The 21,323-nt window shown below is 45.6% G+C and overlaps 1 protein-coding gene and 1 long non-coding RNA gene across 2 annotated transcripts in view; both read right to left on the bottom strand.

Moving 5' to 3' along the window:
- The window catches only part of LOC142923208 (uncharacterized), a gene marked incomplete at both ends in the record, with an annotated part of 954 nt that extends 295 nt beyond the window's left edge, over positions 1–659 (bottom strand). Inside the window, one exon of the mRNA XM_076064125.1 lies at positions 1–659. This exon is cut by the window's left edge and continues 295 nt beyond it. Coding sequence (XP_075920240.1) covers positions 1–659 — 659 coding nt within the window.
- LOC116938377 (uncharacterized) overlaps positions 1–12,976 on the bottom strand; it is a 13,723-nt gene extending 747 nt beyond the window's left edge. The window contains exons 1-3 of the long non-coding RNA XR_012940601.1: positions 12,688–12,976; positions 10,476–10,557; positions 8,789–8,871 (exon numbers count right to left, since the gene is read on the bottom strand). This is a non-coding gene — a long non-coding RNA (uncharacterized LOC116938377). The remainder of the gene's footprint in view (positions 1–8,788; positions 8,872–10,475; positions 10,558–12,687) is intronic.
- Between the last annotated feature and the right edge of the window lie 8,347 nt (positions 12,977–21,323).

Raw genomic sequence — 21,323 nt, 5'->3', positions numbered from 1 at the left:
GTGGTGGTGGTGGTGATGGTGATGGTGGTGATGATGTTGGTGATGGTGGTGAGGGTGGTGGTGGTGGTGATGGTGGTGGTGGTGGTGGTGATGGTGGTGGTGATGATGGTGGTGGTGGTGGTGGTGAGGGTGGTGGTGATGGTGGAGGTGGTGGTGGTAGTAGTAGTAGTGGTGGTAGTGGAGGTGGTGGTGGTGGTGAGGGTGGTGGTGGTGGTGAGGGTGGTGGTGGTGGTGATGGTGGTGATGGTGGTGGTGATGGTGGTGATGGTAGTGGTGGAGGTGGTAGTGATGGTGGTGGTGGTGGTGATGGTGGTAGTGGTGGTGGAGGTGGTAGTGGTGGTGGAGGTGGTGGTGGTGGTGATGGTGGTGGTGGTGATGGTGGTGGTGGTAGTAGTAGTAGTGGTGGTAGTGGAGGTGGTGGTGGTGGTAGTAGTAGTAGTGGTGGTAGTAGTGGTAGTGGTTTGATAACCAGATCCACGAGGCGGATACCACAGAGGATCAGTCAGGTACTGTGGTGGTGGTGGTGGTGGTGATGGTGGTGGTGGTAGTGTTGGTAGTGGTGGTGATGGTAGTGGTAGTGGTGATGGTGTTAGTAGTGGTGGTAGTAGTGGTAGTGGTTTGATAACCAGATCCACGAGGCGGACACCACAGAGGATCAGTCAGGTACTGTGGTGGTGGTGGTGGTAGTGGTGGTAGTGGTGGTGGAGGTGGTGAGGGTGGTGGTGGTGGTGGTGGTGATGGTGGTGGTGGAGGTGATGGTGATGGTGGTGGTGATGGTGGTGGTGGAGATGGTGGTGGTGGAGATGGTGGTGGTGGTGGTGGTGGAGGTGGTGGTGGCAGTGGTGGTGGTGGTGGTGGTGATGGTGGTAGTGGTGGTGGTGATGGTGGTGGTGATGGTGGTGGAGGTGAGGGTGGTGGTGGTGGAGGTGGTGGTGGTGATGGTGGTGGTGGTGATGGTGGTGGTGGTGATGGTGGTGATGGTGGTGGTGGAGGTGATGGTGATGGTGGTGGTGATGGTGGTGGTGGAGATGGTGGTGGTGGAGATGGTGGTGGTGGTGGTGGTGGAGGTGGTGGTGGCAGTGGTGGTGGTGGTGGTGGTGATGGTGGTAGTGGTGGTGGTGATGGTGGTGGTGATGGTGGTGGAGGTGAGGGTGGTGGTGGTGATGGTGGTGGTGAGGGTGGTGGTGGTGGTGGTGGTGATGGTGGTGGTGGTGAGGGTGGTGGTAGTGGTGGTGGTGATGGTGGTGGTGGTGGTGATGGTGGTGGTGGTGGTGAGGGTGGTGGTGGTGGTGATGGTGATGGTGGTGGTGGTGATGATGGTGGTGGTGGTGGTGGAGGTGGTGATGGTGGTGGTGATGGTGGTGGTGATGGTGGTGGTGGTGATGATGGTGGTGGTGGTGATGGTGGCGGTGGTGGTGGTGATGGTGGTGATGGTGGTGATGGTGGAGGTGAGGGTGGTGGTGGTGGAGGTGGTGGTGGTGATGGTGGTGGTGGTGATGGTGGTGGTGGTGATGGTGGTGGTGATGGTGGTGCTGATTGTGGTGGTGGTCCAGCAAAACAACCCCCTACCTCCACGCGGTGCCGGACGGGCAACTCTGTCGTGGACAGTGCTGTGGGGGGAGGGCCAATTCCGATTGGCTCCTCCCCTCATGGCATGTGACCACCACAGGGGCTAAACGGGGGCTCTGGACGGGTGCGAGGGGCTGGTAACCCCTCCACCTTCATTAAATTACCACTAAACCACGACTAAAATATATAACTAATAAGCTTGTGCCGGAGGCCCCGGGGGGACAGGCGTCTATGACGTCTCCTGGCCAAACCCCAATTGGCGGAGACAGGAGATTGAATCTCTACCCTTGGGGCTCCTCCAGAAACAACGAAAAGCCACTTCGTGTGGCCACGTGGAATGTTCGAATGCTCACTGCGGAGGAGAGGCTGCCACTCCTCTGTCGGGAGCTGGACCGGTACCGCCTGGATCTCCGTGGCATTCAGGAGGTCCGGTGGACCGGTTCTGGCTCCTGCCACCATGAGGGGTGGACAGTCCTCTACTCGGGGCAGCAGACTGCCAAACAACAGGGTGTGGCTCTTCTTTTGAACAAAATAATTAAGGGGGCGTGGGAGCGTGGCGGTGAGGTGTGGGAAGCTGTAAGCCCCAGGCTACTTTGGGCTCGCCTTCCCATCAACCGGAGGCGAGGAGTGGTGGTCGTGGTTACTTATGCCCCCACCGAAGACAAACATCCGTGGAGGGATGCAGGCAAAGCCGATGAGTCAGATGCCTTCTATGACCTCCTGTCACAGGTGCTGGCTAAAGTGGCACCTCGGGATAGAGTCATCTTGTTGGGTGACTTCAATGCCCGAGTTGGTCATGATGCTGGCACCTGGTCTGGAGTGATTGGAGGGCATGGGCCAGATCAGCTCAATAACAACGGCAGGAGGCTGCTAGATTTTTGTGCAGCCCATGGGCTTGTAATTACCAACATGCTGTTCCGGCATCGGCGCATCCACACAACATCATGGATGCATGCCGGGTCCAAGCAAGAACATCTGCTGGACTACATAGTGACGGACCAGCGGATGCGAGCCCATGTCCTTGACACCAGGACCTACCGTGGAGCTGATCTGCCCTCTGACCATCGACTAGTCATCTGTAAGATGTGCCTGCCATTCTTCCACTCCGGTGGTGGGTGTACACCCAGGACCCCATTCCAACCTAAAGTGGCCTGGTCTCAGCTAGCTGATGAAAGTTGCAAGCGAGAATTGCATCATAGCTTGCGGCTGGGGTTGGCATCGTCCCCCACTCCTCCTGATGTCGAGGGTAAATGGGCGAGGTTTAGGACTATGACTCATGCAGCTGCAATGGCTGCTTTGGGTACACGGTCCAGGCCTCCCCAGAGACCCTGGCTGACAGAGGAGGTGTTCAGGATGGTTAAGAAAAAGCGACAGGCCCACTGTCATCGGCTACAGAATCCCACGTCAGAAAATGAGATTTACCGCAGCCTTCGCTCGGAGGTTCGGACAGCCATGAGGCGCTGCAAGGATGGGTGGTGGTCGCGGACTTCTGAGGAGATGGAGTCTGCCTCAATGGCCCTCGATCGCAAATCGCTCTTTAATTCCATCAAAAAAGTAACCTGCAGCACCACACCTATTACCATCATTAGGGGAAAGAACAGTGATCCAATCTCTGACCCCCAGGAACAGGTTTGCAGATTTGCTGAACATTTCTGTGAAGTCTTGGGGAAGAGGACATCCCTCAGCCTGGAAAACATTGTGGCACAAAGTGAGGATGACCCTGCTGAGGCTGCGGTGCCTCAAATATTGGAAGAAGTCACCCCCTGTGAGTGGCTGGCTGAGGTGCCATCTGTTGAGGAAGTACTGAAGGTGATCCGGAGTCTGAGACCAGGAAAGGCACCGGACAGAGATGATCTCTCAAGCGAAATGCTGAGGGAGGGTGGCGTTTGTGCACAGACTGCCCTATATGACATCATAACAACAGTCTGGACCACTGGACTGGTTCCGCAGGATTGGAAGGATGCCCTGGTGGTTCTCCTCTTTAAGAAGGGGGACCGCACAGACTGTAACAACTACAGGGGTATCTCACTCCTAAGCGTGCGGCCAGGAAAGGTCCTGGCAAGGATTATTGAACATCGCCTCGCCAGGCACACTGAGGAGAGGCTTGCGGAGCCCCAATGCGGTTTCAGGAAAGGGCGGTCCTGCACGGATACCATATTTTCTGTCCGTCTGCTACAGTTTGTTCAGGTATTTTTTCTTTCAGTTTATTTATTTTTGGTACAGGCCCTGTGAGCCATTCGGCTCTTGAATCGGAGTGCAACCACAACAAACAAAAAAACCAAAAACACGAACAAGAAAAACATCTTAAAGTGACTGCTACGTGTTGACTGTGCAAAAACAGAAAATCCATGGGGAAAAAAAACAGCAAAATATTCCTGAAAAAAAGCAGCGTTACACCACCTATGCTGTGTGCAATAAATCCCAGTGGGATGCAAAGTCAAACAACAACAACAACGACAACCACAACAACAACCACTACAACAACCACAACCACTACAACAACCACAACAACAACCACAACAACAACAACCACAACAACCACAACAACCACTACAACAACCACAACAACAACCACAACAACAAGAACCACAAGACAACTTAGATTAAGGCCGTCAGTCTAACTCCGTACTACAACAACAACAACCACAATACAACTTAGATTAAGGCCATCAGTCTAACTCTGTACTACTACAACAACAACCACAAGACAACTTAGATTAAGGCCATCAGTCTAACTCCGTACTACAACAACAACCACAAGACAACTTAGATTAAGGCCATCAGTCTAACTCCGTACTACAACAACAACCACAAGACAACTTAGATTAAGGCCATCAGTCTAACTCCGTACTACAACAACAACCACAACAAGACAACTTAGATTAAGGCCATCAGTCTAACTCCGTACTACAACAACAACCACAAGACAACTTAGATTAAGGCCATCAGTCTAACTCCGTACTACAACAACCACAACCACAAGACAACTTAGATTAAGGCCATCAGTCTAACTCCGTACTACAACAACAACCACAACAAGACAACTTAGATTAAGGCCATCAGTCTAACTCCGTACTACAACAACAACCACCACAAGACAACTTAGATTAAGGCCATCAGTCTAACTCCGTACTACAACAACAACCACCACAAGACAACTTAGATTAAGGCCATCAGTCTAACTCCGTACTACAACAACAACAAGACAACTTAGATTAAGGCCATCAGTCTAACTCCGTACTACAACAACAACAACAAGACAACTTAGATTAAGGCCATCAGTCTAACTCCGTACTACAACAACCACAAGACGACTTAGATTAAGGCCATCAGTCTAACTCCGTACTACAACAACAACAACAAGACAACTTAGATTAAGGCCATCAGTCTAACTCCGTACTACAACAACAACCACCACAAGACAACTTAGATTAAGGCCATCAGTCTAACTCCGTACTACAACAACCACAAGACGACTTAGATTAAGGCCATCAGTCTAACTCCGTACTACAACAACAACCACAAGACAACTTAGATTAAGGCCATCAGTCTAACTCCGTACTACAACAACAACCACAACAAGACAACTTAGATTAAGGCCATCAGTCTAACTCCGTACTACAACAACAATCACAAGACAACTTAGATTAAGGCCATCAGTCTAACTCCGTACTACAACAACAACAACAAGACAACTTAGATTAAGGCCATCAGTCTAACTCCGTACTACAACAAAACAAAAACATGGCCAAACCAAGAAACGTTTTCGAAATCACAAAAAAATGAAGCCATCATTGCAACCTAACAATGATCACAGAGGACTGTGACCGAATTTTTAACAATAAACTACATAAACAATAACATGTAACACCAAATCCTAGAGCCATAGCTGGCTGCATGAGTTACTCCACAAACAACAGCAGGAGCATCAGTCGGAGTATCAAATTTTTCAATGCACCTTTAAGATCAGCACGCTAAATCTAAATACAGATAATACTTGGCAGCGGTCATCCGGAGCAAAAACATTTTATTTTATTTTATGCCAATGAATAGCAGTGGCAGCTAGGGGTGGACAACTCCTCTAGAGCAGTTTTGAGAGAAGATTTCATTGGTAGCGCTTCAAGTTGCAGTTTATTGGCAACAGCATTCCAGACTCTGGGGGCATCAATAGCAAAAGGCCCTTCCTCCAGTTTTTTGTACGGCAATAGGGAATGTGAAGCTGGTAAATGAGCGAAGACCTGAGGTCAAATTTGTTATTTGAAACAGAGAGGAGATCCAGCATCAGGTAAGTCTGCGGATTTTTTAGTAAGTACATCGTGAATAAATAAGATCATCTGGTGCACAGGCCGTCGAACATTAAGAGATGTTAAGTTTGACCCAATGTAGAGATCACAGTGGTGAGTCCTATATGGGCAGTTTAATGTAAATCTTAAGGCCGAGTGATAGATGGAATCAAGCTTCTTCAGCACAGTACTTGGGGCTGATTTATACACGATGTCACAGTAATCCAGTAGAGGCAGTATGGAAGCTTTTATCAATTCCAAACGGAACATTTGGGGTTGGCAGTGCTTGTGTCGATACAGAAAACCAATTTTTATTTTCGTCTTTTTACCAATATAATCAATGTGACATTAAAAATTAACTTTTGAATCCAGGATGACCCCAAGATACTTATAGATCTTGACTTGCTCTATTTGATAATTATTTAAGGAATGTAATTGGGGAAAAATAACTTCCTGCTTTAGTCCCGGTGAGAAGCATAGCACCTTGGTTTTGGAGGTATTCAGGACTAGTTTAAGAGAAACTAGCTGATGTTGTAGTTTGTTGAAATCACCCTGGAGCTTAGCAATCACGTCATCCGGAGAGCGGCCAGCAGTAATCAGTATCGTGTCATCTGCAAAAAAGATTTACCCTGGAATGATCCGGGTCAGTGCCCAAGTCATTGACGTAAAGAGAGAACAAGAGGGGGCCGAGGATGGAACCCTGTGGAACCCCTTTTGTTATCTTGACACTGTTTGACTTCCAACCATCTGTGAATACAGTTTGGGAGCGAGAAAAGAGGAAATTTTTGTAGCCATTTCACTGCGTTTTCGGAAAAACCGAGGCAACTTAGTTTACTAAGCAGGGTGTTGTGGTCTACTGTATCAAAAGCTTTGGACAGGTCTAGAAAAAGACAGGCACAGTACTGCTTATTATCAAGGCTACTGTAAATGTGATTCAGCAGAGGTGTAGGGAATTCCAACAAGACCGACCATCTCTGCTTTATTGACCTGGTCAAGGCCTATGATACCATCAGTAGGCCTGGGCTCTGGGTCGTTCTTCGTGCTTTCGGAGTTCCCGACCCTCTGCTCACGATCATTAAGGACCTTCATGATGGTGAGCGGGCCCGGGTAAAACTACGTGGCCGGGAGTCAGAGCCATTCCCTGTACACCTTGGGGTGCGACAGGGATGTCCTCTGGCTCCCACATTATTTGACATCTATTTTTACCACGTAGTTCGTGAAGCCTTCGATGGCTGTACCGGGGGGAATTTCCATCTGGTACAGATACAATGGGAGGCTGATCGATGCCCGGGTGCGATCAAGGGATGGCTCACTATTGCTCAACCCCGTTATGTATGCCGATGATTTGGTAATTGCTGCTCATTCAGAGGAGGAGTTGGAGACGCTGCTGCTGAGACTGGAGCGTGCTACTAAGAGATGGGGCCTTACCATCAGCCCCACCAAAACTAAGCACCTGCCTGGGTATTTTGTACCATTGGACACTCCACCCCCACAACTCCCAATCGGTGATGGGGCAGTTGTGGAGAGAGTGGAGAGTTTCCCATACCGGGGCAGTGTGACTGAGTGAGGGGCTGAGTGAGTGTCTGACTGAGTGTCTAACTGAGTGACTGAGTGAGTGAGTTACTGAGTGACTGAGTGAGTGACTGACTGAGTGAGTGAGTGAGTGTTTGACTGAGTGTCTGACTGAGTGTCTAACTGAGTGACTGAGTATCTAACTGAGTAAATGAGTGAGTGAGTTACTGAGTGACTGAGTGAGTGACTGACTGAGTGAGTGACTGAGTGAGTGAGTGTTTGACTGAGTGTCTGACTGAGTGTCTAACTGAGTGACTGAGTGACTGAGTGAGTAATTGAGTGAGTGACTAAGTGAGTGAGTGACTGAGTGACTGACTGAGTGACTGACTGAGTGACTGACTGAGTGACGGAGTGAGTGAGTAAGTGACTGAGTGACTGACTAAGTGACTGACTGAGTGAATGACTGACTGAGTGAGTGACTGACTGAGTGAGTAACTGAGTGAGTGAGTGAGTCTTTGAGTGACTGAGTGAGTGACTGACTGACTGACGGAGTGACTGAGTGAGTGACTGAGTGACTGAGTGACTGACTGAGTGAGTGACTGAGTGACTGAGTGAGTGACTGAGTGAGTGACTGAGTGACTGACTGAGTGACTGACTGAGTGACGGAGTGAGTGAGTAAGTGACTGAGTGACTGACTAAGTGACTGACTGAGTGAATGACTGACTGAGTGAGTGACTGACTGAGTGAGTAACTGAGTGAGTGAGTGAGTCTCTGAGTGACTGAGTGAGTGACTGACTGACTGACGGAGTGACTGACTGAGTGACTGAGTGACTGAGTGAGTGACTGAGTGACTGAGTGACTGACTGAGTGAGTGACTGAGTGACTGACTGAGTGAGTAACTGAGTGAGTGAGTGAGTCTCTGAGTGACTGAGTGAGTGACTGACTGACTGACGGAGTGACTGAGTGAGTGACTGAGTGACTGAGTGACTGACTGAGTGAGTGACTGAGTGACTGAGTGAGTGACTGAGTGAGTGACTGAGTGACTGACTGAGTGACTGACTGAGTGACGGAGTGAGTGAGTAAGTGACTGAGTGACTGACTAAGTGACTTACTGAGTGAATGACTGACTGAGTGAGTGACTGACTGAGTGAGTAACTGAGTGAGTGAGTGAGTCTCTGAGTGACTGAGTGAGTGACTGACTGACTGATGGAGTGACTGACTGAGTGACTGAGTGACTGAGTGAGTGACTGAGTGACTGAGTGACTGACTGAGTGAGTGACTGAGTGACTGACTGAGTGACGGAGTGACTGACTGAGTGACTGACTGAGTGACTGATTGAGTGACTGAGTGACTGACTGAGTGACTGAGTGACTGACTGAGTGACTGACTGAGTGAGTGACTGAGTGACTGACTGAGTGACTTACAGGCAGGGCGACTGTAGTCACCCAGAGGCAGGCGGCTGATCTCGAAGGCAGGCGGTGGTAGCGGAATCCCATCACTCGACACGCTACAACATCACCATCATCATCACCATCATCATCACCATCATCATCACCATCATCATCACCATCATCACCACCACCATCATCACCAACACTACCATCACCACCATCATCACCATCACCACCATCACCACCATCACCATCACCACCATCACCACCATAATCTCTGAGTGAGTGTCTGAGTGAGTGTCTGAGTGAGTGTCTGAGTGAGTCTCTGAGTGAGTCACTGAGTGAGTGTCTGAGTGAGTGAGTGTCTGAGTGAGTGAGTGTCTGAGCGAGTGAGTGTCTGAGTGAGTGTCTGAGTGAGTCTCTGAGTGAGTGAGTGTCTGAGTGAGTGAGTGAGTCTCTGAGTGAGTGTCTGAGTGAGTGTCTGAGTGAGTCTCTGAGTGAGTGAGTGTCTGAGTGAGTGTCTGAGTGAGTCTCTGAGTGAGTCTCTGAGTGAGTCATTGAGTGAGTGTCTGAGTGAGTGTCTGAGTGAGTCTCTCAGTGAGTGTCTGAGTGAGTGTCTGAGTGAGTCTCTGAGTGAGTGTCTGAGTGAGTGAGTGAGTCTCTGAGTGAGTCTCTGAGTGAGTGTCTAAGTGAGTGTCTGAGTGAGTCTCTGAGTGAGTGTCTGGGTGAGTGAGTCTCTGTGTGAGTGTCTGAGTGAGTGTCTGAGTGAGTGTCTGGGTGAGTGTCTGAGTGTCTGAGTGAGTGAGTCTCTGTGTGAGTGTCTGAGTGAGTGTCTGAGTGAGTGTCTGAGTGAGTGTCTGAGTGAGTGAGTGTCTGAGTGAGTGAATGAGTGAGTGTCTGAGTGAGTCTCTGAGTGAGTCTCTGAGTGAGTGAGTCTGAGTGAGTGAGTGAGTCTCTGAGTGAGTGTCTGAGTGAGTGTCTGAGTGAGTCTCTGAGTAAGTGAGTCTCTGAGTAAGTGAGTCTCTGAGTGAGAGAGTGTCTGAGTGAGTGAGTCTCTGAGTGAGTCTCTGAGTGAGTGAGTCTCACCACCTGTAGGCTGATCTTCAGTCCACTGGGTGAGTCTCTGACTGAGTGAGTCTCTGAGTCTGTGAGTGAGTGTCTGAGTGAGTGAGTCTGTGAGTGAGTGAGTCTCTGAGTGAGTCTCTGAGTGAGTCTCTGAGTGTGTGAGTCTCTGAGTGAGTCTGTGAGTGAGTGAGTCTCTGAGTGAGTCTATGAGTGAGTGAGTCTGTGAGTCTCTGAGTGAGTGAGTGAGTCTCTGAGTGAGTCTGTGAGTGAGTCTGTGAGTGAGTCTCTGAGTGAGTCTGTGAGTGAGTGAGTCTCTGAGTGAGTCTATGAGTGAGTGAGTGTGTCTGCGAGTGAGTGAGTCGGTGAGTCAGTGAGTGAGTGAGTCTGTGAGCCTTTGAGTCTATGAGTGAGTGAGTGAGTCTGTGAGTGAGTCTGTGAGTGAGTCTCTGAGTGAGTCTCTGAGTGAGTCTGTGAGTGAGTGAGTCTGTGAGTGAGTAAGTGAGTCTGTGATTCTGTGAGTGAGTCTCTGAGTGAGTGAGTCTGTGAGTGAGTGAGTGAGTCTGTGATTCTGTGAGTGAGTCTATGAGTGAGTCTCTGAGTGTCTGAGTGAGTGTCTGAGTGTCTGAGTGAGTGTCTGAGTGAGTGTCTGACTGACCTGGGGTACGTCACAGCTGGTGGTTTGGCACGAACAGCAGGTGACTGCCTTGCCCCCATTGCATCACGTCACTTCCACAGTGCTGTGACGAGGAAAGTACATCCAAAACGTCACAATGAAGGCGGTGGTGATGATGATGATGAATAATTAGACTCACCACACAGAGACCCACAGACTCACCACAGAGACCCATAGACTCACCACACAGAGACCCACAGACTCACCACACAGAGACCCATAGACTCAACACACAGAGACCCATAGACTCACCACACAGAGACCCATAGACTCAACACACAGAGACCCATAGACTCACCACACAGAGACCCATAGACTCACCACACAGAGACCCACAGACTCACCACACAGAGACCCACAGACTCACCACACAGAGACCCACAGACTCACCACACAGAGACCCATAGACTCACCACACAGAGACCCACAGACTCACCACACAGAGACCCACAGACTCACCACACAGAGACCCACAGACTCACCACACAGAGACCCATAGACTCACCACACAGAGACCCATAGACTCACCACACAGAGACCCACAGACTCACCACACAGAGACCCACAGACTCACCACACAGAGACCCATAGACTCACCACACAGAGACCCATAGACTCACCACACAGAGACCCACAGACTCACCACACAGAGACCCATAGACTCACCACACAGAGACCCATAGACTCACCACACAGAGACCCACAGACTCACCACACAGAGACCCATAGACTCAACACACAGAGACCCATAGACTCACCACACAGAGACACAGAGACCCACAGACTCACCACACAGAGACCCATAGACTCAACACACAGAGACCCATAGACTCACCACACAGAGACCCATAGACTCAACACACAGAGACCCATAGACTCACCACACAGAGACCCATAGACTCACTACACAGAGACCCATAGACTCACCACACAGAGACCCATAGACTCACCACACAGAGACCCATAGACTCACCACACAGAGACTCACAGACTCAACACACAGAGACCCATAGACTCACCACACAGAGACCCATAGACTCACCACACAGAGACCCACAGACTCACCACACAGAGACCCACAGACTCACCACACAGAGACCCACAGACTCACCACACAGAGACCCATAGACTCACCACACAGAGACCCATAGACTCACCACACAGAGACCCACAGACTCACCACACAGAGACCCACAGACTCACCACACAGAGACCCATAGACTCACCACACAGAGACCCATAGACTCACCACACAGAGACCCACAGACTCACCACACAGAGACCCATAGACTCACCACACAGAGACCCATAGACTCACCACACAGAGACCCACAGACTCACCACACAGAGACCCATAGACTCAACACACAGAGACCCATAGACTCACCACACAGAGACCCATAGACTCAACACACAGAGACCCATAGACTCACCACACAGAGACCCATAGACTCACTACACAGAGACCCATAGACTCACCACACAGAGACCCATAGACTCACCACACAGAGACTCACAGACTCAACACACAGAGACCCATAGACTCACCACACAGAGACCCATAGACTCACCACACAGAGACCCACAGACTCACCACACAGAGACCCACAGACTCACTCACACAAATACCCATAGACTCACACAGAGACCCATAGACTCACCACACAGAGACCCACAGACTCACCACACAGAGACCCACAGACTCACCACACAGAGACCCACAGACTCACTCACACACAGAGACCCATAGACTCACCACACAGAGACCCATAGACTCACCACACAGAGACCCACAAACTCATCACACAGAGACCCATAGACTCACCACACAGAGACCCATAGACTCACTACACAGAGACCCATAGACTCACCACACAGAGACCCATAGACTCACTCACACAAATACCCATAGACTCACCACACAGAGACCCATAGACTCACCACACAGAGACCCATAGACTCACCACACAGAGACCCATAGACTCACCACACAGAGACCCACAGACTCACCACACAGAGACCCATAGACTCACCACACAGAGACCCATAGACTCACCACACAGAGACCCATAGACTCACCACACAGAGACCCACAGACTCACCACACAGAGACCCACAGACTCACCACACAGAGACCCATAGACTCACCACACAGAGACCCATAGACTCACCACACAGAGACCCATAGACTCACCACACAGAGACCCACAGATTCAAAACAGAGGGGCGTGGCCTAGCACAGGCTTCCTTATCACGTGACACGGGATTGACCAATCGCCGCGCAGTCGGGAATCCCCGGACGGCCACATTTGTACGGGGTCTGCTTGGATTTGAATTGGTACATCGGATATGGATAAGCGTTTGAAATAGTACATCTAATAGGAATAGTGCTGTTTAATTAGTACATCAGATAAGGATAAGGGATCTTAATTGGTACAGCGGACACGTCAATATAATTAGTACAGCGGATAAGGACCAGGCTATTGAATTCGTAAAACGGATAATCCGATTGAATTGCTACATCAGATAAGGATGGACAATTGAATTAGTACACTAGATAAGGATTGAGCTATTGACTTGGTACAGCGGATAAGGATAGGACGATTGAAATGATACAGTGGATCAGGGTATCAGCTGTAAAATCCGTGCTATTGATAAGTAGCGTTGACATTGACGTCAACGAGGACGTAGCCTTAGGTGTAGTGTATAGTGTAGTGTATATTAGTATATAGTAGTGTATAGTGTAGTGTATATTAGTATATAGTAGTGTATAGTGTAGTGTATATTAGTATATAGTGTAGTGTATAGTGTAGTGTATATTAGTATATAGTTGTGTATAGTGTAGTGTATATTAGTATATAGTAGTGTATAGTGTAGTGTATATTAGTATATAGTTGTGTATACTGTAGTGTATATTAGTATATAGTAGTGTATAGTGTAGTGTATATTAGCATATAGTAGTGTATAGTGTAGTGTATATTAGTACATAGTAGTGTATAGTGTAGTGTATATTAGTATATAGTAGTGTATAGTGTAGTGTATATTAGTATATAGTAGTGTATAGTGTAGTGTATATTAGTATATAGTGTAGTGTATAGTGTTGTGTATAGTGTAGTGTATAATGTAGTGTATAGTGTAGTAGTGTATAGTGTAGTGTATAGTGTAGTGTATAGTGTAGTGTATAGTGCAATTTAGTGTATAGTGTAGTGTATAGTGTATAGTAGTGTATAGTGTAGTGTATAGTGTAATTTAGTGTATAGTGTAGTGTATAGTGTATTGTAGTGTATAGTGTATTGTAGTGTATAGTGTAGTGTATAGTGTAGTGTATAGTGTAGTGTATAGTGTAGTGTTTAGTGTATAGTGTATAGTGTAGTGTATAGTGTAGTGTATAGTGTAGTGTATAGTAGTGTAGTGTATAGTGTAGTGTATAGTGTAGTGTATAGTGTACAGTGTAGTGTATAGTGTAGTGTTTAGTGGTGTAGTGTATATTGTAGTGTAGTGTGTAGTATTGTATAGTGTAGTGTATAGTGGTGTAGTGTATAGTAGTGTAGTGTATAGTAGTGTATAGTGTAGTGTATAGTAGTAGTGTATAGTGTAGTGTATAGTGTAGTGTATAGTGTAGTGTATAGTGTAGTGTATAGTAGTGTATATAGTAGTGTATAGTGTAGTGTATATTGTAGTGTATAGTAGTGTAGTGTATAGTGTAGTGTATGGTGTAGTGTATAGTAGTGTATAGTGTAGTGTATAGTAGTGTAGTGTATAGTGAAGTGTATAGTAGTGTAGCGTTTAGTGTAGTAGTGTATAGTGTAGTGTATAGTGGTGTAGTGTGTAAAAGTGTATAGTAATGTAGTGTATAGTAGTGTAGCGTATAGTGTAGTGTATAGCGCAGTGTATAATAGTGTTTAGTAGTGTATAGTGTAGCGTATAGTGTAGTGTATAGTAGTGTCGTGTGTAGTAGTGTGTAGTAGTGTAGTGTATAGTAGTGTAGCGTATAGTGTAGTGTATAGTGTAGTGTATAGCACAGTGTATAATAGTGTATAGAGTGTATAGTGTAGTGTATAGTAATGTATAGTGTAGTGTATAGTGCAGTGTATAGTGTAGTGTAGTATATAGTAGTGTAGTCTATAGTAGTGTAGTGTATAGTAGTGTAGTGTATAGTGTAGTTTATAGTGTAGTGTATAGTGTAGTGTATAGTAGTGTAGTGTATAGTAATGTAGTGTGTAGTAGTGTATAGTGTAGTGTATAGTATTCTTGGTTCTTTTGGTAAACTCACCACGTAGAAGGGAAACAATAAAATAATAAAAATATAAAACAATATAAAATTCTCGCGACATTTCGACTGCAACACAAAGCAGCAATCATCATCAGGTGTGAAAACCACAGCAAGAAATTTTGCAAAAAGTGGCGGTGTTTTTTTTTAACGTTAGCACCACGGAGAGCGATTTGGCAGTCATTCAGATGGACGAGTCCATCTATGTTCGGAAAAGCGGAGGGGGGAGACGAAAATAATGGATGCGGTCTGAAAGCCACCGTAAGCGTGAACAATCAATTAAGACCTGAAATGGTTTTATGAAATCCTTCCAATGATTGCTCAGCCCAGAATCCATCTTCTCAGTTGAAATTGCCTCCGTGTTTGTATATGTGCATAGCCTCAAGAACGAATCTCTCATGGTAACCATAAGCGTGAACAATCAATTAAGACCCGAAATGGTTTATGAAATCCTTCCAATGATTGCTAAGCCCAGAATCCATCTTCTTGGTTGAAATTGTCTCCGTGTTTTGTATATGTGGATAGCCTCATGAACGAATCTCTCATGGTAACCGTAAGCGTGAACAATCAATTAAGACCCGAAATGGTTTAATGAAATCCTTCCAATGATTGCTAAGCCCAGAATCCATCTTCTCGGTTGAAATTGTCCCCGTGTTTTGTATATGTGGATAGCCTCATGAATGAATCTCTCATGCTAACCGTAAGCGTGAAGAATCCATTAAGACCCGAAATGGTTTATCAAATCCTTCCAATGATTGCTAAGCCCAGAATCCATCTTCTCGGTTGAAAGCGTCTCTGTGTTTGTTATATGTGGATAGCCTCATGAACGAATCTCTCATGGTAACTGTAAGCGTGAACAATCAATAAAGACCCGAAATGGTTTATGAAATCCTTCCAATGATTGCTAAGCCCAGAATCCATCTTCTCGGTTGAAAGCGTCTCTGTGTTTGTATATGTGGATAGCCTCGTGAACGAATCTCTCATGGTAACCGTAAGCGTGAACAATCAATTAAGACCCAAAATGGTTTATCAAATCCTTCCAATGATTGCTAAGCCCAAAATCCATCTTCTCGGTTGAAATTGTCTCCGTGTTTGTATTTGTGGATAGCCTCATGAACGAATCTCTTATGGTAACCGTAAGCGTGAACAATCAATTAAGACCCGAAATGGTTTATGAAATCCTTCCAATGATTGCTAAGCCCAGAAACCATCTTCTCGGTTGAAATTCTCTCCGTGTTTTGTATATGTGGATAGCCTCATGAACGAATCTTTCATGGTAACCGTAAGCGTGAACAATCAATTAAGACCCGAAATGGTTTTATGAAATCCTTCCAATGATTGCTAAGCCCAGAATCCATCTTCTTGGTTGAAAATGTCTCCATGTTTGTATATGTGGATAGCCTCGTGAACGAATCTCTCATGGTAACCGTAAGCGTGAACAATCAATTAAGACCCCAAATGGTTGATCAAATCCTTCCAATGATTGCTAAGCCCAGAATCCATCTTCTCGGTTGAAATTCTCTCCGTGTTTTGTATATGTGGATAGCCTCATGAACGAATCTCTCATGGTAACCGTAAGCGTGAACAATCAATTAAAGACCCAAAATGGTTTTATGAAATCGTTCCAATGATTGCTAAGCCCAGAATCCATCTCCTCGGTTGAAATTCTCTCCGTGTTTGTATATGTGGATAGCCTCATGAACGAATCTCTCATGGTAACCGTAAGCGTGAACAATCAATTAAGACCCGAAATGGTTGATCAAATCCTTCCAATGATTGCTAAGCCCAGAATCCATCTTCTCAGATGAAATTGTCTCTGTGCTTGTATATGTGGATAGCCTCATGAACGAATCTTTCATGGTAGCCAGATGGCTTACAAAGAACCTCTGTCTTGAAGAAGTCAATGGCATGTGAGCCTACTGAATTATAACAATGATCTGCCACGGCCGAGGTGTTGGTCCTACCGTGTTTAAGGTCTGCTTTGTGTTCACGAATGCGGTCCGAGACATGTCGTTTGGTTTCTCCAATGTAACGTCGTGATAATTGTATTGTTTTATAATTTTTATTATTTTATTGTTTCTCTATCTACGTGGCGGTGACTTTAACCGAAAGAACCAAGAATAATTATTTTATTGTTTTACAATAATTTTATTGTTTTATATTTTTATTATTTTTATTGTTTCTCTATCTACGTGGCGGTGACTTTAACCGAAAGAACCAAGAATAATAATTTTATTGTTTAACAAAATTTTTATTGTTTTATTTTTTTTATTGTTTCCCTATCTACGTGGTGGTGACTTTAACCGAAAGAACCAAGAATAATAATTTTATTGTTTTACAATAATTTTTTTGTTTTATATTTTTATTATTTTATTGTTTCCCTATCAACGTGGTGGTGACTTTAACCGAAAGAACCAAGAATAATAATTTTATTGTTTTACAATAATTTAATTGTTTTATATTTTTATTATTTTTATTGTTTCCCTATCTACGTGGTGGTGACTTTAACCGAAAGAACCAAGAATAATAATTTTATTGTTTTACAATAATTTTATTGTTTTATATTTTTATTATTTTTATTGTTTCCCTATCTACGTGGTGGTGACTTTAACCGAAAGAACCAAGAATAATAATTTTATTGTTTTACAATAATTTTTTTGTTTTATATTTTTATTATTTTATTGTTTCCCTATCAACGTGGTGGTGACTTTAACCGAAAGAACCAAGAATAATAATTTTATTGTTTTACAATAATTTAATTGTTTTATATTTTTATTATTTTTATTGTTTCCCTATCTACGTGGTGGTGACTTTAACCGAAAGAACCAAGAATAATAATTTTATTGTTTTACAATAATTTTATTGTTTTATATTTTTATTATTTTTATTGTTTCCCTATCTACGTGGTGGTGACTTTAACCGAAAGAACCAAGAATAATAATTTTATTGTTTTACAATAATTGTATTTAAATTTTGATTTAAAGCTTTCGTGACTGCAGTAATTCATATGCTTAGTTTTTTTCGGTAAAGTCACGTTGAAGAGAAACAACAAAATAACAAAATATATATAAAATAATAAAAAATTCTCACGACGTTTCGACCATAACTCAAACGGTCATCATCAGGTGTGTCGGTTTGCATAAATTTATTTTGAAAACGGCATATTTATTTATATATATAAAAATAACGTTTGCGTCACGCGCAACGATGGCAGTTTGCCAGGACTAGTCCATCTATTTTTTGAAAAGAGGAGGGGGGAGACGAAATTTGTTTTTATGTATGCTGTCTGAAAGGCACTGTAAGCGTGAACAATCAATCAAGAAGTGAAATGATTTATCAAATCTTTCCAATGATTGCTAAGATAGAATCCATCTTCTCGGTTGAAATTGTCTCTGTGTTTGTATATGTGGATAGCCTCATGAACGAATCTCTCATGGAAGCCAGATGGCTTACAAAGAACCTCCGTCTTGGAAAAGTCAATGGCATGTGAGCCTACTGAATTAGAACAATGATCTGCTACGGCCGAGGTGTTGGTCCTACCGTGTTTAAGGTCTGCTTTATGTTCACGAATGCGGTCCGAGATATGGCGTTTGGTTTCTCCAATGTAACTACTACCACAGAGGCAACTTAGTTTGTAGACACCAGGGTATTGTATGTCCGGAATCACATCTTTTACAGACGGAACCAGATCACGGATTTTATGTAATGTGTTGAAACGGACCTGGATCTTGTGTTTATTCAAGATTTTGGAGATCTTTTTTGTGATCCCAGCAATGTAGGGTAAAGTGATGGTTTTGAAAGGCTCCTCAAGAGGGTTCTTCTTCATGGTTTGAGTGATAGCTTTGCGGATTGTATAGTCGGAGTAACCATTAGCCCTAAGAGCTTGGTGTACGTGCTTGAGTTCACTGCTTATGTGTTCCTGGTCGGATATGCATTGGGCTCTATGATACAGAGTCTTGATGAGAGAATTCTTCTGTGATGGATGGTGGTGGGAATCCGGTTTCAGATAAGCATCCGTATGGGTAGCTTTCCTGTAGACAGAGTGGCTCATTGAACCATCAGGTCTCTTTTTAATTAGGACATCCAAAAAAGGTATCTTGCCATCTATTTCGACTTCCATGGTAAATCTGATGGCTGGGTGTATGGAATTGATGTGGTCGAAGAATTTGTCTAGAGCAGGCCGGCCATGTGGCCAGATGACAAAAGTGTCATCCACGTACCTCTTCCATAAGGTTGGGCGCAGAGTGGCAGTCTGGATGGCGTCAGTCTCAAATTTCTCCATGAAAATGTTAGCTATAACTGGAGAAAGGGGGGAGCCCATTGGGGTGCCCTCAGTTTGTTTGTAGAAAGTTCCATTCCAAGTGAAGTATGTATTGGTTAAACAGTGTCTCACCAGGGGGGGTACCTCAGTGTTTAGTCCTTGATGAACCAAGTCTTCAATGATTGCAATGGTGTCAGGTACAGGAACCTTGGTGAATAAGGAAACTACATCAAAACTGACAAGCAGGTCGTCTGGGGACAGGGAAATACCCTTGATTGTTGATACCAGGTGAGTAGAATTTTGTACCGCAGAGGTGGTCTTTCCAGTGAAAGGACGCAGGATTTCAGACAAAAAACGAGCTAGTTTGTAGGTGGGGGAGCTGATAGTAGAGACGATGGGACGAAGAGGTGTATCAACTTTATGTATTTTTGGTAAGCCGTATAATCTTGGTGGCCTGGCAGCAGAAGGTTTCAACGAAAACTGTTTAGATTGATAAATTAATGCGGTTGAATCAGAATTTATTTTGTTAGTTTGTTTGACGAGGCTGTTGGTGGGATCTCTTTTTATTTTTGTATAACTACCATCGTCGAGTAATTCTTTAATTTTGTTGTTGTATTCTATTTTATCCATGATAACAGTAGCATTGCCTTTGTCAGCTGAGAGAACTACAATATCATTCCTCTTTTTTAATTTATATAATTCAAAACGCTCATCTTTGCTGAGGTTGCTAGCTGGCATCTTAGCGTTTTTGAGGGTTGCAGCGATTTCAGATCTTGCTACGTCTGCAGCGATGTGACCCAGGCCCCTGAGAGCAACGTCTACTTGGGCAATTATATCATTAACTGGTATGTGTTTAGGTGTGACTGCAAAGTTTAGACCTTTAGCTAAAACGGATTTCAGACCATCGGAAATAGAACTGTTACTGCGATTAATTACGACTTTATTAACGTCTAACTTTTTGGTGTGTGGGTCCGGTCTTTTGTTTAAGAGGAGGTTAAATTTGGAAATCAGGTTTTCCTTACATTTGGTCGACATAGTAGCAGCTGAAGAGGCAGTCATATTGTCTACATGTTCCCAATCCGATGTGGACATTATTGCCGTCAATGATAAGTGTGATTTGTAGAGTGTCTTGTCTAACTGATCTAGTTCTGTGCGTATAAGTCTGATTTTTTTCTGAGATAAGAGCTAAGCTAGTTTTGAAAAGAATTCGTTTCGCATTAGAAGAAGTTACAGTAGCAGAGGTGAGTGTAAATGCGATTGGTATTACCCCAGAGTCGCGGCATCTCTTCAGGAAGGTGAGAGACTCGATCAGCTGAGCTTTCTTATCCCGGAGTTTGTTGAAAGATCTTAAAGTTATGTGAAAACCCTCCCCGTAGAGGCGATTAAATTTTGATTTAAAGCTTTCGTGACTGCAGTAATTCATATTCTTAGTTCTTTCGGTAAAGTCACCACGTTGAAGGGAAACAATAAAATAATAAATATATATAAAATAATAAAAATTCTCACGACGTTTCGACCGTAACACAAACTGTCATCATCAGGTGTGGGGGAGGAGTCTACGTTGACTCCGCCTCCACCAGTAGACTCCTCCCTCACCCTTAGACTCCTCCCCCACTAGTAGACTCCTCCTCCCCCACCAGTTAGACTCCTCCCCCACGTGTAGACTCCTCCCCCACGTGTAGACTCCTCCCCCACCAGTTAAACTCCTCCCCCACCCTTAGACTCCTCCCCCACCCTTAGACTCCTCCTCCCACACCCGTAGACTCCTCCCCCACCAGTTAGACTCCTCCGCCACCAGTGAGACTACTCCCACACCAGTTAGACTCCTCCCCCACGCGTAGACTCCTCCCCCACGTGTAGACTCCTCCCCCACGCGTAGACTCCTCCCCCACCCTTAGACTCCTCTCCCACCAGTAGACTCCTCCCCCACCAGTTAGACTCCTCCCCCACCAGTTAGACTCCTCCCCCACCAGTTAGACTCCTCCCACACCCGTAGATTCCTCTCCCACCAGTAGACGCCGCCTCCCCCACCAGTTAGACTCCTCCTCCCCCACGTGTAGACTCCTCCCCCACGTGTAGACTCCTCCTCCACCCTTAGACTCCTCCCACACCCGTAGACTCCTCCCCCACCAGTTAGACTCCTCCCCCACCAGTGAGACTACTCCCACACCAGTTAGACTCCTCCCCCACGCGTAGACTCCTCCCCCACGTGTAGACTCCTCCCCCACGCGTAGACTCCTCCCCCACCCTTAGACTCCTCTCCCACCAGTAGACTCCTCCCCCACCAGTTAGACTCCTC

This window comes from Petromyzon marinus, unplaced genomic scaffold, assembly GCF_048934315.1.
Source record: "Petromyzon marinus isolate PM22_M1 ecotype Great Lakes invasive population unplaced genomic scaffold, UKy_Petmar_22M1.pri1.0 PM_Scaffold_331, whole genome shotgun sequence".
In the NCBI taxonomy this organism is placed as follows: domain Eukaryota; kingdom Metazoa; phylum Chordata; class Hyperoartia; order Petromyzontiformes; family Petromyzontidae; genus Petromyzon; species Petromyzon marinus.
Note: the sequence above shows the minus strand (reverse complement) of the source record. Positions and strands in the feature narration are given on the sequence as shown.